This window comes from Chroicocephalus ridibundus, chromosome 6, assembly GCF_963924245.1.
Source record: "Chroicocephalus ridibundus chromosome 6, bChrRid1.1, whole genome shotgun sequence".
Classification (NCBI taxonomy): domain Eukaryota; kingdom Metazoa; phylum Chordata; class Aves; order Charadriiformes; family Laridae; genus Chroicocephalus; species Chroicocephalus ridibundus.
The window spans coordinates 26633917-26652846 of NC_086289.1; the positions used below are offsets into that span (position 1 = coordinate 26633917).

General features: G+C 44.8%; 1 protein-coding gene across 4 annotated transcripts in view; it reads right to left on the reverse strand.

Annotated features, from left to right (window-relative positions):
- Positions 1-3589, reverse strand: part of DLG5 (discs large MAGUK scaffold protein 5) — a 113152-nt gene extending 109563 nt beyond the window's left edge. For all 4 annotated transcript variants that reach the window (XM_063338000.1, XM_063338001.1, XM_063338002.1 and 1 more), the window contains exon 1: positions 3167-3589. In XM_063338000.1, the coding sequence (XP_063194070.1) occupies positions 3167-3467 (301 nt within the window). In that variant the 5' untranslated portion in view covers positions 3468-3589. The remainder of the gene's footprint in view (positions 1-3166) is intronic.
- Positions 3590-18930: the final 15341 nt, after the last annotated feature.

Below are 18930 nucleotides of genomic sequence, written 5' to 3' on the forward strand. Positions count from 1 at the left end.
ATTTTACTGGAGAAACTGTGATCCACAAACCACTATACAGGTTTAGGTTTAAAACAAGCAATTAGAAGCTACTATAGAAGAGAAATGTATTTAAACAGGAACTAAAATGGGGGAAATTCTACAAAGGAAAGAAACCTTCTAACATAAAGACAGAGTTATCTATACTGGAAGACTTTTGGCAGTTACTGGGACTCCAGTTCTTTCCCTGTAGGTGTCAGACCAGCTGTTTACTTCCCTCCGTGTTGTGCAGATAAATACTTATAGAAGTGTCAGCTCTACATTGTCCAGCCAGCCACAAGAACTGGTGGTATAAATACCAGCCTGAGCTTCCATCCCAGTTTACATATCACCTTTGAAGTCCAGTAAGAGGTGATATTTAAAATGAGAAGGAAGAAAACACAAAGTAAACCACAAAGTAATGGTACCTGTCATGTATGTTAAAATGGAAGGAGAATCACTCGTGCTAGTGTTGTGAGCAGACGGTATGCTGAATTCTGCAACTTTGAACAAAATTATGTTGCTGATTGCCTTCCCATTTCCCTCATGACAACAGCACACTGGAAAAAGGAATTAGCAAACAATACTACAAAAAGTTATTGGTTATAAATAATTTTCATCTCCAACAAGCATTTGGGGGATTATATTAGCCTCCTCTTCCAAACAATACTATAATTAAGTGTACCACTGTAAACTGTCATTTTTTCTTATACTAATTGTAATTTTTAAAATTATTACAGCTGGATACGTTCAAGTACAGGGATATTTAAGATATACATTTTTTGCCTTTAAGAATAGAGGCATTTTATGTAATATACGCTGAGGACCGCTTCCCTTAAGTATTTTAAATACAGAATACAACAGTTCTCCTTGCTACTGTGTTTACAGTTTGCTACTACACCCAAAGAACAAAAAACAACTTGACTCATCAGCCTTCAACACCCCCAGTGAAAAGGGGTAAAACTCCTAAATGGCAGAAGAGCAGATGGGTGGTCAGACTTCCTACAGGGAAATATTACAGTAAGTAAAACCCAACTACATCTGCATACAGGTTCAAACAAGAACCCTTCTACTGCAGTTACCCTCAAACATTAACTCTTTGCAGAACACATCCAGGACAGACTTGTGCACAGACCAGGATTTTCTGGAAGCGCTCAGTGGGCACAGAAGTGGCCTCATGACTAGTTACCATGAGACCTCCTCGGGGGGGTAAATTTGGAATATATACAAGAGGATTTGAAAGCTCAGATCCTTTACCTTCCCGTGTGCGTGATGGTTTATTCTTAAACTCACTGTTAGCAATCTCCTGTGTACTAACTTGTAAACATGTTTATCACAAGGGAAACAAAACCGTAACTCTCAAAGTTAGCTCTTTATTACCACTGATAACTGAAAGCAATAAAATTTTAAAACCCAACATGTCAGGGGAACATCCTTCCCCACACAGATGTTAATTTAACTTGGATTAGCCTCACGAATGCATTCAATCAAGGAGGATATAGTTCATTTTGCCAATCAAACTCCTTTTCCCTTGAGAGCTCAGTATTGCAAGACATTTTGCAATTCCAACTTGTATTTTAAAAATAAAGAGTATCACTATATCTTTGTCTACTTCTTTTTTTCCTGCCATCCGTGTTTTACGCCTTTGTTTTTAATGGTACTGGGAATGTTAGCAGCCCAGTACCATTAATGCGTCTTCTAAACAAGCCAAGACTGAGCATTAACCTAATCATACAAAAACATCATGGGTCCCATTCTGAAAGGCAGCGAGTGCCCTCATCTCCCATTGATGTCAGACCACATAATGTTAGAAGTGTTGAGGTCTATTGTTCAGTCCATTTTTCCCCATCCTGTGAGGTCCTGACATATATTCATTACAAAAGGCCATACACTATAAAACACTGATATAAAACAACACATAAGACCCCCCCACATTTTTCTTGTGTGTTTACAAAACTCCTAGCATCAACAGCATAATTCAAACAAGGACAGAGTACACAGTGCAACTGCACATGCAAGCACTATTTTCCAGACAGAAGCAGCTCTTAAAGGGTTTTTATTTTCTTAAAGAAATGGTATAGTTTATAAGAGCCAGGAAGCCCTCCCAATGCAGTTCCTTACGTAAACAGGTAGTCACCCTGCAATTCCCAAATCTGGTAACAAAACCAAAAAGAGACCCCACATTTCTGAATCAGTCAACTTAGACACACAGTGGAAGGGAATACCTACACATCACTTGGACAACTGCATATTCTTTAGCTGTAACCTATGATACAGAATAACCGTTTACTTCAATTGAAGTATTTCTCATCCAGAAACACAGCTGCACTTGCAAGGCCTTGTGTATCATCACCAAATTTTTGTTTTTTACTAATGCAAAGCCTGGTATTGTCCACACAAAACTAGACTGTGGATGGTGTTGGCGGGGGGAGAACAGGGGGAAGACCTGTGGGTCAAAGCTCAACTTAGTTAAGAGGGAGGTTTACGCCGAAGTTCTCCTCGCCTGGATTTGCAGTTAAATCAGTTGTTTTCCTGTTCTAACCACCGAGAAGAGTTACAATAACACAGCCTGAAACAAACATACGTTTGTCCGGGGGAAAATAGTTACAATATTTATTCAAACGCACATCTGCTGGCGCCCTGCCAGCTCCAGCAGACTGGCTCCGGGCGGGGGCAGAAGGGTGGCGGGGGGGGGGCTGAGTTTCACAGTTTTACCCGGTCTAGAAGCGACTGTTTAACACCACCGGCGGCCCCAGAGGAGCCGGTTGGATTGTCCCTACCCTTCCTACCCCACCCCCACCGGCACCCGGCTTCGGGGGGGTGGGAGCGGCAGCAAGAACCCGGTTGGGGCGACTGCCCCTGCGGGCACCGCGCAGCATCCGCGGCACCTCCTGGGGAGCAGAAGGGCAAGGAAAAGGGTCGGGAGCTCAAAACAAGAACTCAACCACAAACACGGGAGAGTTCCCCCCGCCCGCCCGGAAAAGAAGGACCCCCGCCCGCAGCCGCTCCGCTCTCTCCCCACCGCCGGGAGGGGGATCCCCGAGGGGCCCGCGCTGCCCCGCCGCTCCCCTACCCCGGCGGGGGTGGGCGGGAGCAGCCGCTGCCCTTCCTCCTCCTCCTCCGCCCCCGCACCCTCCCCGGGACCCGCAACCCCCAGCCCCCCACTCACCGGCCGTCTCGGCCGCCGCCGGCGCCCCCGCCACGCCGTTCAGGTAGAGGATGGAGAGCAGGTGGGGCTGCGTCTTCTCCAGGGCCACCCGCAGGTCCTGGAAGTGGTCCCGCTCCTTGGCCAGCAGCAGGGCGATGAGCAGCTCGGCCTTCCCGCCGCCCGCCGCCTCCAGGTCGCGCAGGTCGCGGGGGCCGAGGGCGCCGGCGGCCTCCAGCAGCTCCACCACCTTGTCCACCTCGGTCATGGCCTGCGCCAGGCTCTGGCGGCACTGGGCGAGCAGCTCCTTATGCTTCGGCTCCATGGCCGCGGCAGGCCGCCGCCGGCCAAACTTCGCCCGCCGGGGCCGCGCACCGCCGCCGCCCCCCGGCCCCGCCGCTCCGCCACCGCCGCCCTCGGGGAGGCGCGGGCCGAGGCGGGGCGCCGCCGGCCGCCCTCCTCCGGCAGCCGGCGCCCCCGCAGAGGCCCCCGGCGAAACTTCGTGCCGGGGAAGAGGCGCGGAGCTCCTGGGCCGAGGGCGGCTTTGCCTCCTCCTCCTCCGGGCCGGGAGCCGCCGCCGCGCTCCCCCTCAGGCAGGCGGGGGGCGAGCCGCCGTTAGGGGCTGCTGCTCCTCTTCCTCCTCCAGCTGGCGGCCCCCCTCGCCGCCTTCCCGCCCCCCCGGGCGGCGAAACAACTTCTTCTCCTCCTCCTCCTCCCCCCGGGAGGCGGACAGCCGGCGGCAGGAGCGGCGGGAAGGGCACCCCCCGCCCCCCCCGCGGGGCAGCCCGCAGAACTTCTCTCCCGCGCGGGCCGCGGGGCGAGCAGGGGGTGGGGGTGGTGGGTGGGGGGAGAGACGGCTTCAGCTCTAAGCGCCTCCTTTCATTCGCGGGCGCTCGCAGCCATATTGGTTGCACAAGGCTGCCGCCTGCGCCCAGACGGAGCTGCGGCAGCGCCTCTGCCCGTCCGCCCGCCCCGCTCCTCGCCTCCCGCCGGCGCCGCAGCCTCTCGCCCGGCCCGGCCGCCGCCCGCCTCCCGGCCGTCAGTCAGGGGCTCCCCGCCGGCCCCTGTGGGGCGCGGAGGCGGGGCGCCGGCAGCCGGCCGGGGCGGGGCGGTGGGGAAGAGACCCCCCCCGCCATGCCGTGTCCCCCCCACAGCGATGCGGGGCGGTCTGCGGGAGCTTCCCCTCCGGGGAAGCGGGGCTTCGGCGGGGCGGGAGGGGGCGAGCAGCCGCGGGTGTCTGGGCGGGCAGACAAAGGCTCGGCGGCGGCGGGGCGGCGCTCCGGGCCGGCGGCGGGGCCGGGGGCTGCCGGCCTCTCCCGCCCGGGGCGCCCGGGGGCGGCGGCGGGACCAGCCGGGGCCGGGGGCGGGGGCGGGAGCGGGCGGCGGCGGGTCCCGGGGTCTTCAGCGGGAGAGGCTTCGAGCGTCAAGATTTGTTTCGTCCTGAGCCGGTAAAAGGCAAAACATCCGAGTAACAGCAGGCCGTCCGCGGCTTTGTCCATTCGAGTTTGCAAAAATGAAAGTTTTCAAGCAAAAGACCTAAACATGAGCGTTACCTGCTGGCTCGTCTGCCCGCCAAATGGAGTTTCATCAGCATTTCGGGAATAGCCAGAGAGCAGGTAAATTACCAACAGGCACATCTATGCTCAGCAGCAGGAGCCTGTAATTGTTTTGCAAATAAAAAGAATAACAACTTTTCTGTCTGCAAGCAAACAGTCTGCCAGCCTCGCTTGCACCAAATGGTACCTTAATTTGCAAAGGGACTGCAGAATGACCACAAGCGATCACACGCTTCAATTTGCATCTCATGTGAGACTTGTAGGTATGTTCCTGAGATCCTGCAAAAATAATGGTGGCTGTAATGACACGGAAAGAGCATTACCAGTATTTCTGTTAACCCTGTTACATCTGGTAGCAACTGAAATTATCCAAAAGCCTCCTGTGCAAACATTTGTAGTCTTTAGTTAGTGTCCAGAGAGCTGGACTCACTGAGGTACAAGGGGAAGCAATTGCTCCCTAAAATTTTCTGTTAACACACCCATTTAGAGAATTCAGGTGCTGAAGCCGAGTTTCAAGTCACATTATGTAGTTGAACAGATGATGATGACGATGATGACGTCTCTCGTATGTGAAAACAGCCTTGGGTTATGTGCATAATCATGCTATGCATTCTACTGCTGTTAGTGGAGGCAGATACAGAATAAAGGGATTTAGGGATTTTTCTCAACATTACAAGTCATTATTTAAAACAGTACTTGAAAGCATGGCATGATTTTGAAAACAAGTTTTTTCATGTTCGGTCCATTGTTACTTACGTTCTTGTAGATTCATTTCTTCTAATTTTGCATCCATAGTTTTCCTAGCAACTTTATTCACTAGACAAAATACACAGAGATTAGCTTTGTTGGTTAATGCCTAACATTGTAAATCCCTGCAAACTGTGCTCTTTCTAATCTATTCAAATTTATCAGAAAATTTGCCTATTTCTCTCCAATAAGTTGGGCAAAGCTTAGCCAGTAAAGTGATCATACGTTCCAGAAATACTAGGTAACACCGGTACGCATTAATTGTTGTCTTCAACTCAGCAAAATGAAGTTGAGACAGAACAGAGTGAAAAACCACCGGTAAGAAGCAGAACCTGCCTCGTGTCACCTAGTGCACAGCCAAAGTGGACACCGCTCCCAGCCGGTGCCAGTCCCCTTCTCTGCCTGCCACAGAACGTAGGGCAAGAAATCGAGCAATTGAAAGCTTTCGTAAGGCAAATGCACAAGAAGACTGAACAAAGATTGCACAAGTTATTCAAGTATTTCCTAGTTTTTTAAGACTTTCTCATCTCAGCAGTCCTTTAACAATATTGCTTTTGTGGGTGCGTGTGTGTGCTTAGATAGTTTCCTGTAAAGAACGGGAAACAAACCAACAAATTTCATTACGGGGAATTATGGTAAGAGCTGTACTTTAGATCTATGCAGCAGTCCTCCGCTACTTGAAATATTAAAGGATGATCTTGGTTTTCATCCTCTGCCTGACTCAGCACTTGGATCCGCGCTCTGCGCCAGAGGCTGCAGGAACAACACGGATGGCATCGTTCGGGCAGGGCAAGGTCTAGAAGGAGGTGTGCCTCCGCAAGGGTTTGCTCTGGACTCAGTTTACTCCTGTCTTTCCCAAACGTGCATCCTAGTCCTTTGCCTTCTCTTCCAAATAAAACATCAGACTGACTTACCCTGCAGTGCCTGCCTCGCCTTTTGCTTGCAGCCCCACATCTCCCATTGCCATGGCTCAGATAGTGCCAGGGAGCAGGTAAATCCCTGTCGGATCAGGTTTCTTTCTCTCTGGCAAGGCAGTTTCTATCTTTTTGTGATACCTGAGTCTCTTACACTGCATTTTTTCTTGAAAACAGCAAGTCTTTGCTCTTATTCAGATACATTTCTCATTGCAGGGATAAATTCCTCCCTTTCGTGGGTCCAGCCGGCAGGCAGTTGCCTGTATAAGAGAGGGACCTTGCTCTTACCTCAGTTGCTTGACTTGGTGTAGACCCTCCCCAGGAAGTGCCAGGGAAGCCTTCATAAGGCTTAGCCATACATGCCATCTTTGAACACTCCAACTATGAAACACATGCAAATTTATTATGACAAAAGTTTATGAATTGACCAAAATTCAGATTGTCACGGTACCCCAGAATCTACAATCCTATTGCCAAAAGAAGAAGCAAAACCAATTGTCAACAAATTCCTTCCTCCCCCTGCTCCAAGAGAAAAAATAAGCAAAACTGTTTGGTTCCCCTGCCAACTTTTCAGAATAAGAATATATCCATGGAATAAATTTTCAGAACTAAAATCTAAGTTAATCAAAGACAGATCCCTGAAATGAATTAAAGCCTACAACTTGCACAGACTAAGCAAGAATCAACCAGGTGTTTATCAGAGTACCAAAGGGAAGGCAGTTTGTTTGTTTAGACCAAATAAAAGGAAGGATTTAAAAACATGTAATTAAATATGGAGCTCTCACACAGGCTGTCATGGGTGCTTGTGTAAAATTGGATTCTAACCACAACTTGACAAATTAACAGAAAAAGATCAGTAGATTATTCTAAGCTTTAGAAAGCTTTCCAATTTTTTTTTTTTTTTTTTTTTTTTCCAGATTTAGAAACTAGACTACTGTATGCTTTGGGCATTAGAAAAAAAAAAACATTGGGAATGATTTTCAAAAGCAGAAATTGGAATTCAAAAAATCAAGTTGGGTATCTGCTTGGTATATCAGCCTCTGAAAAACCTCCCTCCGTAGACCTAAGATGGGGGCAGAGAAGTGCTTTTAAGTCCTTGGTCTTTCAGAACTTTCTGTTGGGAGGACAGGATCACTCCCAGCACAAGCATTAGCTTTCAGCAAGACACAGTCTCGCAGCTGAAGACTATTTTTGTTCTAAGTCCATATAACTTTGTGCAGTATAGGAAATCCCAGCAAATTTCACAATAGTAACTACAGTATAAAAAAAATAAAAAGCAACCATGCAAGCCTTTGAAAATACTAAGATCAGAATCAAGAGCAGCAAGAGCAGGATTGTACAAGAAGATTTTGTTCCCGTAATTGCCAATACATCTTTTTTAGTATGCAATAATCATCATGCTTGTGTTTGCAGACTCAGCATGTTTCCTGAAATATAATGTTGTGTCATACATTTACATTAGAAGCTAAAAAGAGATTCAAATTCACGTAATCCAGCACATAGTTCTCCCTGTAAAAGTCTATCTTCCATGCAGATCGGAGAACTTGAGGCTGAAACCAAGATGATCCTGAACATCTGACAGTCAAGCGGGAAAGGGAAAGAGGAGAGCAGAGAAAGAAGAAGAAATAAAGTAGAGAAAAAGAAACAGAAAAGAAAATCCTACCTGCTTTCAAGATGGATTTCAGTAAGATAGTATAAAACTAAGCCCCCACAATGGCAGGGGCTGCCCCGAGTGACCATTCTTCTGTCTTGCAAAATCTTTGCTTCCAAAAGCCGTTAGGTGGTGAGCTTATATCCTCCACCCGTCACCCACATACCGACTGACACTATTGTATTATTTTAGCTTGGCATTTTCTGATAAGGCACCCTTTAGAAACATCCAGGCTTTAAAAAGGATTTCTTACACTCGCTGTGATAGGACTTTTAATAATACAATAGTCTTCTGTGCAAAAAATACCTGTCACTCCTTCTCAGATCCTTCCTCCTCCTCGGCACCTACCCGCTTACTGCTGCCCCACTCACAGCAGCAGCTCTGCGGCGGGAGCTTTACTGGTAAATCCCCCCCTCAATATCATCAATCCAGCCCAGTCAAAAATTCTAATGGCCAAAAGTAGATTTTCTTTAGGATGAGGAGGGTTTTTTTCTATTATTTTTAAATACACGGGAGACGTTTTCTTTGCTTTTTGGTTTTGGAGCCCTAAGGATACAGGTCTTCAAGCTTCATTGGCAGCCACGTGTGCTAGAAAGAGTTTTGTAACGAAAGCTAAGCTTCTCACGTAATCATATGATTCAAGCACCTAAGGGTTTAGAGAAAAATATTGAGAGATTTACAGGAAGTTACTGGAAGCTGACAACACGGTGTGGATCCTGGGAAGGAAGATTATACAATCTCCAAGACAGGTATACGAAAAATAGAAATGATCATCAAGTGCAGATATGAAGTAAACACCATCGAGATTTTGTAATAGGTGTTAGATGAAACACTAGCAGCTAAACAGTTCTCAACAGAAGCTTATTTTTTCAGATTGACATAACTGATAGACAATTAATTAGCATTTTCAGGATAGGAAGGTGCTGCTTTAGCGGGCCAGCAGATCAAAACATCTCATTTACCCATAAAAAAGGAAAAAAAAAAACAACCCAAACATAATGTGAGCAATCTCGGCACTGTCCAGGCAAAATCTTTCACCTGGCAGTATCGCTGCCAGCAATGGGCTGTGTCCGTAAGTCCAGAGGTCCTCAGCGCTCCTGCTGAAGCTGCGGCCGAGGGAGCTGCTGTCGGATTCTCACAGAAGCACAAGGATCATTTATCTTCCTAAAAACGTGTAACCATGACCTCCAGGACATGGTTTAGCTCTTTCTTAAGTGAGCTCCTGTGACATACAGTATGAAGGAAAGCAGACCAGAGGATTATATTGCTTTTTTTTTTTTCTTTTTTTCCTGTAGCCTCAAAACCTTCAGTCATTTCGTCTTGCACTGCATGAGGCAGTTTTCAGATAGTAAGTATTAATCTGGGCAGGGGCTGAACTGGTAATTCAAATTAAAATGAAAAAGATCAGACAGTTATTTCTGTCAGCTTCAATAGAAAGAAAACACCCTGTCTGCTGAAGGTTTTTAATTTCCCAGGGCTGTTGAAAAAGCAAATTAAAAAAAGAAATGTTTTACTTAAGCAACTAAAGATTTGCCTGTTGAAAGAGGAAGAAAAGGCCTTCCTCTGGGGCAGAGTACCTGGCAGAAAGGGGGTTGGTTTGTTTGGGGCGAGTAAGAAAAGGGTAAGCAAACTGGTTCCTCCTGGAGCTGTGAATACACACAATCACTTCTGTTTCTCACACAACTGCTTCCAAAAACAGGCAGCAAATGAAACCCAGCGATACTAGAGAGGCACATCAGTGGTGTCTAAGAACTAAAAATTAAGGGCTGTAAGAATTTCAGCTTTCGTAAGGAAGGCACCCTGCGAGCGCAGCCCGGGTACCCGTCTGCTTAGAACAGAACTGGGGGGTGATTTAATTTTCTTTGGGAGACTGGGCTGGCTTGTGATGTGGTTAACTTCTATAAGCGAGCAGATGTTAAACAGCCCCTTTTAAAGCTGTTGCTTGCAGTTTGTTATTGGTTTAGTTTCTAGGTCAGTTTTCAAGTCAAGCCAAGAGAGGCTGTTTATACCAATTGTTTGCGTTTAGCGCTAATGGGGAGATAAAAGCAAATGGGTGCCCTGAGCATCCCTGGGTAACTCCTACGAACAAGCCATGCGCAAAAGCTGGGAATTTGTAAGAAGAAAACCCAAGGTGCAGTTGAAGGCGGTAAACAAATATAATAGCAAGGACTCCAGAGTAACTCTCAGCACAGTTTCACCATCTTCATTTTTTTCTGTCAGCAATGAGCATTTTCAAACTGGATTTGAATCTAAAGGCTCTTGGAGAAGGAAAGGTATTTTCTTATGTTCCATTTCATATTTGAAGCCTCAGACCTGCTAAGAATTACATATGTACTTTTAATAGCGAGTAGCTCCCTCGCTCACTGACATGCAAGGGTTTAAGAGTTGAATACATTTCAGTTACAAGCTAAGTTTTTGAGGGTCTCCAAGTCAATGAAAGGACCTAGGGATAAATCCAAGACTCCTTGAAGATAATGGTGATCCTCCCATAGATTTTAAAGGGCTTTGGTTTGGATGGCTTGCTCACTACCTACCAAAATATACACATTTTATTCTACCATTAGAAAATACAGTATGTTAAAAAAAAAAAATGCAGCCAGAGAGAATGGGAATTTGTTTTGATAGAATATCATTCCTGTCAGACATTAGCCTGATGCGTGTAAAAAGAGAAAAAAAAATCATCTCATCCTGCCTAGCAGGCAGAAATGACAAAGCAGAGCTTTAGAAAGACTCGGGGGCAGAAAGCTTGCAGAGCCACAGGAGAGACTGCCTGAGACACACAAAACTGCACACTTTTACAGATGGTGAGCAAGGGGCAGTGCTTTAATCGTGGGACAGCTGGACTTGAAGAAAAGTGTTCCTGATACTAAATAGAAGCCAATAATCCTTGAAAGCTCCAGGGCAGTCCAGATATCTCTAGTCCAAGCCCAAAGAGCTCCCTGAGGAGACAGAGACAGGTACACATGCAACTGCGGTTCTCCGTGTTTCTCTAGATACTGTGTTTTTCACTTGTTTTTTTCATGCACACCTGCAGAGCTAGTCCCACAGCTTGTCTGTTTTGCAATACTTAAACTAAGGGGGGAACAGAAGCGGCAGCCCAGCTCCTGAAAAAATACAGTACCAAGCAGATCTGCGTACGAGAACAGAGCAATACTCAGATTTGGTTGGGCTTCAAAAGCTTATCATGCATGGAAGCAGATGAGCAGGATTGTGGGGAGCATCCAGCTGGAGGGGATTATTATTGCTTCATAATGAAATGCTGCTCTAGCATTCTGAATTCATTTGTTTTATGATAGAGGAGAAGCATTTCTAGTGTACTTTCATTAATTCTGTACCGTTTTACAAGCCTTTGTGAAAACCAGACAAATGTAGATGGCCAGGAGGTTGAAAAATATGCTGGTCTTTAAGCAGATCCCATGTGTCATGCCCGTAGCTAAGACTTTAACTGCTATTAGACAGCAATACATTGATTCCTGTTTACATAAATACTCCATAAATTCCATATGCTTCTCATTTGAGAAAGCATTTTTATTTTTAACATCGCAGGATGTTCCTTGGGTGGGAGGGGGAAATGATTTCTGTAGGAGGTAAACACAAGACTGGGATTACAGAGAGAATAAAGCCAAAGAGAAAGCCTTGTACAACTTGCTATAGTCAATTTGCGTAAGCAAAGCAGACTATGCGCCAAGACGAAACCAAAGACTGAGGAGTGTTTAACGTGACAAAAATACTGGACTTAACTGAAGTCAGTTCTGAAAACAGTAACCAACATGAAAAGAAGTAACTCCTAAGTTACACTCTAATTTAGAAGGCAAAAGGAATACAGTCTCGGTGCCAGTCTACATGTCTTGGCAGGGACGGGAAAGCCATCAGAGACTTCCAGAATGAAATCATGTCTCGGCTTGGCACAGTGGCAGCTGCATTACCAGCTTCCACAAGGTTTGGTCATCCAGTTTAAACTGAGCTACAAATCTTCAGCACATCTGTATTTTTTCCCCCTTGTAACACAAATGTAAAACTTAAACATTCAAGATGACTAGTATTTAAAAAAAAAAAACAAACAAAAAAAACATTTAGAACTTAAATTATTAGATGTGCCAAGATTGGTCAGAATTGAACAACAAATGAAAACACACCACCCAAAGCAAACAGAAAATCCCCACCTCCATAATAATCGGAAAAGAACATACTCAGCGCGGCCCGGAATGAGCAGAGACATCTGAGACAAAGTCCTGAGCAGCATGGAAGCCTTAAAAAGGACTTAGGTTAAAATGGCTCTTTCTGGATCAAGTCTGCAGCAATGATATTTATAGAAGTGTTGTGCAACTGTTTGAAACTTATAAAGATGCATTAACTGGTGGGAGTTTGATGGATAGAAATATTTAATATAATGCATATATCAAAGCTCATCCAGTTCTGCCGAGTTAAGAGTTCTCTAATTGGTTTCCAGGGGACTTGGATTAAGGCCCATTTTGCTAATAAAAATACTGTGCGAAAGAATAACTAAAATAAAAATTCTCCAAGACTGCTAGCGATATTCCAAGAAGGATAAACACGCTTCATCAGCAAGGCAAGCCAAATATTATCTTTTTGCCATGGTCTATTTGTACTGTTAGAATTTTTTTCCCTGAACTCATCTTCAGAGCTACCACCCTCCCCCTAAGAGAGTGTTAATGGCAGAGAAGAGCTTCCCTGCTTTGCCCTCTCCTTTTCCTGCTGAAGTCAGTCTCTGTTTTGCAGCTGACTTCAAGAGCAGCAGCTTCTAGCCATTTCCCACTTTCTTTGGCAGATGGAAGAATAAAAAGAACTATACACGGCAGATGCTAATCACATTGTTTAATCCACACATCCTGGCAATAAAAACCTAGGAAGACAAGTCCATGCCACTTTGATGATTCTATCGTCTACTCTCACAACCATGTTGCTAAGGAGAGACTATTATCATTTAATGGTCTTTAACAGACTGAATCTAAAGTACAGAGAGCCTAAAGATTTCCCCGGGGTATAAAAGTGTGCGGCAGCAACAGTTAACTGATTCTACATGTGCCAGCTACCGACCAAGCTGCTGTGCTGATCCTGGCTCCTCCTCGGTTTTGTTCTCAACAGAGCACACAGAAACACCAGGAAGGGAAATAGCAGCGGTGTCAGGTAAGGGTGAAGGACCAGAAGCAGGCGAAAGAGAAAGGCAAGGGGAGAATTAAAGAGCTGAATACAGTTTTCAGTGCTGACAAAGAGCCACACGAAGCAGGGATGCCTTTCATTTTGGTTTAGAGTACAAATCCATTCCCTTACATAAGAAGGTCATTTTTTCAAAAGCTGTTTGACCATAAGTGTAATTCTGATGGCAGTAAATTTCCACATCCAGATGTGCTGAGATATTTTTCCTTGAGTGGTTTAATTATCCTCCGGGCAAACCTTGCATGGCTGAGCTGAAGCCAGCCAGTGGCAGAGTGTGGGTGACACAGCGCTGCTGCGGGGAAGCGGTGTCACCACCAGTGACAGTCACTACGGGCCCAGAAGGGAGGAATCTGTGTGAGAAACAAGGACAAGGAGAAAGAAATAAACGTAAAGGGGAACTGGAAAACGCACGGCAGCGGCGTAAGTCAGAAGAGCTAAATATCTTCTTAAAAATGGAAGTTTAAAGGAAGCCACGGTGTAACTGGAAAATATCTGCATATCATCACTGTGTCCAGTTGTGGGCTCCCCGGTTCAAGGAGGACAGGGAACTGCTGCAGAGGGTGCAGCAAAGGGCTACCAAGATGATTAGGGGACTCGAACACCTCTCTCATGAAGGCAGACTGAGGGATTTGGGTCTCTTCAGTCTGGAAAAAAGACGGCTGAGGGGGGACCTTATCAACACTTATAAATACTCAAAGGGTGGGTGTCAGGAGGATGGGGCCAGGCTCTTGTCAGTGGTGCCTGGGGACAAGACAAGAGGTAATGGGCACAAACTTGAGCATAGGAAGTTCCACCTAAACATGAGGAGGAACTTCTTTACTTTGAGGGTGGCAGAGCACTGGAAGAGGCTGCCCAGAGAGGTGGTGGAGTCTCCAACTCTGGAGACATTCAAAACCTGCCTGGACACGTTCCTGTGCAACCTGCTCTAGGTGACCCTGCCTTGGCAGCAGGGTTGGACTAGATGATCTCCAGAGGTCCCTTCCAATCCCTGTCGTTCTGTGATTCTGTGATCTGCATGAGCTGAAAATCTGGAAGAATGGCATATGAGAAAGGGAATGAGTTGCTGTGTGGGCTTGCCAAGGTACCTACTCATACAGGAATCTTATTAGCATCATTGCTTTGGAAAAGTGCAGGGGTCAGGGTACGGTGTCTTTCCTTCCTTACAGCATGTGCATGAAAGAGTTCCCCTACCCACTGTGCCTTCAGCAATGGGTCACACAACATCACTGCTGGTGCGTCCAGCCTGCACCATGCTATGGCCGAGGCCATCCTCGTCACACCCCAGACAATCAGCAGTTTGCAATCGGGATGCTGTGAATCAGCCCGAGCTAAAGAGTCCCCTGTGTGTGACTGTGTATCGCCCGGGCTGAGGGACTTCACTCTGTAGAAAAGGGGACTTTAAGAAGCAACTCCTATATGAAGTAACAGAAGAGAAAATATCATCACAGGATTACAAACAGGGCTGAATCACACCACGCTGCTAACCAATTCTTCTCACAAACAAATCCCTGAATAATAAATCAAGTGAAATAATTTTTAAGTCTCACTTACACCTAATTCTGGCATTTTCTGGGACACCTAAAGTTTCCTGGCACAATCTCACTATTGCTTTTGCATTTCTTGGCAACTAGTTTTCTTTATTTTGCCTTTAAAAATCGGCACAGTTTAACACTTAAAAGGGATTCATGCAGATAAAATTGCCACACATATTGAAAGATTAGCTGACAAACACCCACTTTTACAAAAAGGAGAATAAAGTGCCCGTGGTTAATAATCCAAATACATGCTGCTTTCATAACAGCTTCATTTCTGGTCAACAGTGTCTCCAACTGACAAAACATAGCTATCCCAGAGGAGAAAGGCGCTTGGTAGGAAACCCTGTGTGGTACCCCAGCCTTCTGCGGGCCAAGAAAGCCACAGTCACAGAGGCACCCACACGTCCCCTTTTATCCAGGGACTAAAACTCCTCAGCACCATCCAGCTTTGAAATCAACAAGGCCATAGCACTGTGGTGGCAGACATTCATTGCAAATAGCCGTCTTTTTCTTTAATAACATAAAATAAACCCCAAAAACCTAAATAGAATAGCTACCTTTTTCAAACTTTAGTGAATTATCCATCTGACCTTCATGTATGTTGTAGCCTCTCTTGTAGTGGGAGACACAACACTAGGAATTTAATTGATGTAATTTCCGTACCTTGGCTGAGTAGCAGCATTTAGATATTATTAAAAACTCCTCAAATAAGGATTTTCCAGGAATGCTTTTGATCTAACTGCGGGCATCAACACTAAAAGACAGATTCCTGTTTGCCCCCCAATGATAGATACGCTCTTCCACGTGGACTGTACCAGAACCCAACACACAGAGCAGTTTTTACATGTAACTGTAGCACATCGCTGTAGTTGAGGAGCTGTAATTGTGTACAGCTCATTGAAAGAGTATTATATTCAAACAGATACAATAACTGAAGGAAATAACTCTGAGTTATTACTTGTTATTAATAGTCGTCTGATGAACAAAGGATGATTTAACTATCAGTTGTCACCGCCAGTGACAGTAATCTCCAGTACAATGATGAAATCTTAGTTCTCAGGAATACACATCTTTTTTTCCAGCTGTTTCCATCACTTGACTGGGACTCCTTGTAGCTACTATGAATATCTGTGTGTCACTTACCCAGCTGGCACCTTTCTGTTCCCCCCAACCAGATATGAACTTCCAACTCTGCTTCCCTACCTCCTTTCTTATCTTTGCATTCCCTGTCTTTTCAGCTGTCTCCCCTCTGCCCTCAACACCTGCAGAAACCACTGTATCCCAGTACAACGTCACTCACACCTACCATCATTGCTTCCACAAGGAACATGCAATTATGCCTGATCTTGCAGGTTTGGACTCACAAGACAGACTCTTCGGATTAAGAAACACCTTTTACCACGTGATACACACAGGGGCTCTACATGTAAGTAACAGAGACTGTTGTGGGGAAGACCAAACTGTATTCAAAGCGGCTCATGGCCAACAGAACCCCTAAGCACAGCCAGTCAGTACCGAGCTCTCGGCTCAAAAGACCACTGCCAATTGATTTACACAGATGATAGGAGCTAACAAAGCTACAGGCAACCCTGTAGCTGTCAGACATTAAAGTGGAAGTCATCTTTCATAAATCTTGCTGTTTTCGGCTGTCTGAACACAGAGAAGACCACCTGTTTCATATTATTGTCAGTCCTAAACAGTGGCCTCTTGCATCTCCCAGCATCACCTTCAAGTGTTTTTAATACAGCCTTGCTTTGGGGTTCTGCAGCAGCTGAAGAATGCGAGATGCTCCCCAGCGAGCTGCCAGAACTTCACGCTTCAGAGGAGCGGTGGGAGCTGTATTTCAGCCCTCGCTACAGAGAACGCACGCAGATTGCAACAATCACTGCTGCATGGAAAACGCTGCGACAAAAGACACGTCTCCTTTCACAGGACAGATACGCTGCTCTCCCAATTGCCAGGAGCAACTCCCTAGGCTCCCTTGGAAATGACTACAGCCTTCTACTTAAGTTACTTTTTTTTGTCTGGTTGGGTTTTTTTTAAGCCAGATAAGGCAAAGGATAAGCACGTCCTTACTAATTCACAAAAAAGCATGCCCGGAGTCTGTTTTCTCTTTCTTAAGAAAATTAGTGCCCTTAATCTCCTTCCTCATGTATATGATTTTAACAGGTAGCCTTCCTACTCATAGTTGTATTTCAGTCCTGATCTTGCAAAAACCATTTTTAATAGGAAAAAAATAAATAAAGAATTGCTACCCAAACGCCTCTTTTCCCAAAACAAAATGCTGCTCTCTAGTGGAAGATGGTGATATGATCTAATTTTAATAGTAGAAGTGTTTTACAATTGTCATTTTATCAGTTGCAGGAAACCTAGATTCATTTTCACAAGCACTGACATACAAGAGTAGTAGGGCTGGTTTGTTTTATCTCAGTCTTTCAGATTGCCCTGTGAGATTTTGGTGTTTATTCCTCAGGAAAAATTTGCTGTGCATTTATATCGATACTATAATCGCATCCAAATAACCTGCCAAGTATTTGTGAATTGAAATGTTAGTACATTTTCTAATTTGGTCCCTTTTAGTTTTTCTGTTCTTAGACAAACTAAAAAACACGGGCCAATTTTTCTTATTTCCTTATGTTTTTTCCATATATTTAATTACTGGCAGACTTTTCTAGGTCTGAATACATGGCTTTAGCTAACTGTTTTGAAGATACAACATTCATCAGTTACATTCACAGAGTTTAGGCAAATATGCAAATACTGTCAAAATCTTTAATCTTTTTGTTATGGTTTCTAAAGACATTCCTGGCTACTTCCTTCAGCTTATACCGAAACAGTGACAAACAGTCAGACATCAAGGAGTATTTGTCCTGAAGGAAGCAAATTCTATCGTACTTACGGCTAATTTATAAAACACAACATTCATTCGCTTTTTTTTTTTAAAAAAAAAAAAACAACCAAAAAAGCATAGATAAAGCAAAAAAAGGACTAGCCCTCCATACTAAATTTCTTCAAGTTATGGACCAAAGCAGCACAGTTCTAGATTAATTCCCAGCTTCCCACATTCACAGCAGGAAACCTTTATAGCACTGGCTTCTGTTTTCTTATCTCTCTGCAGATAAGAGACATGTGTAAAGTAGTTTCCTGATAAACATACTAAGAAAGTACTTTTTTTTTTTTTTATGATGTGCCTTTAGAAAAAAAAATGCTCTCTGCTTATTGGTTTACTAATTCGTTTTAACTACAATTTTTGCCTGCGTACTTCTTGCACCTGAAGCACTCTTCCCATCAAACAGAAATACTACGGGGAGGGAACATCTCATGTTGAGATGGAACTTCCTACGTTCAAGCTTGTGCCTGTTACCCCTTGTCCTGTCGCTGGACACCACCGAAAAGTCACACCGTAAAGCAGTATTTTCAGTGGACCTCACTGAGGGAAAAAAAAACCAAACCAAACCAAACCAAACCAAAAAAATCAAGCATCAGTTTGTAAATAATGACTTACCAAGGAGTTTCTAAGCCTGACAATTTTGGAAAACTTTACATCTGTTTTAGAACAGATGAAAAATATGGAGAAAAATCAGAAGTCAGGATACTCATAATTAACTTAATAAATTTTGGTAGCCAATTCTTTCTTTCTTAAGAATATGGCATCAGCAGTGCCGATAGGAATCGGGGTTCCCATCTCAGGCCTCCCACTTGCAGCTGGTTTTGCTGCCCGACTGCTGCACCATGGACCACGCAGCTCTTCCGTGAGATTCTTCAGCAGCCCCACTATTCTATCTTCAGTGCCCGTGTTCGACAGGAGCTGGAAGAAGGACGTTTAAAATTTTAGGGGCACCTGGTGATTAAATTTCAATGGTAGTACCTAATTGTTCCCATAACCTAATGGCCAGAGATTTTAGCATTACCTTCACAAGTGTTTTTACTTGTATAAGTACACAAACAACTCTGAGACATCATAAGTGAATCAGTGATACTTTTCCATGCAAAGACACGTTGGCCGTCTAGGATGTTCTGTTGTAGGGCTTCTGATGTTATCTAGTAGTTTTTCAGAAACTAAATTATTTCTTGAAAAATTACATTTAACATAGTAAATAATTTCAATTAGCACATTAATTAGAAAATAGAGGGAAATGTGCAAAATAGTATTTATTTTTAAAAGCAAAACCTGAACTAAAGATAAGAAGGTTAACAAAAATGTAAC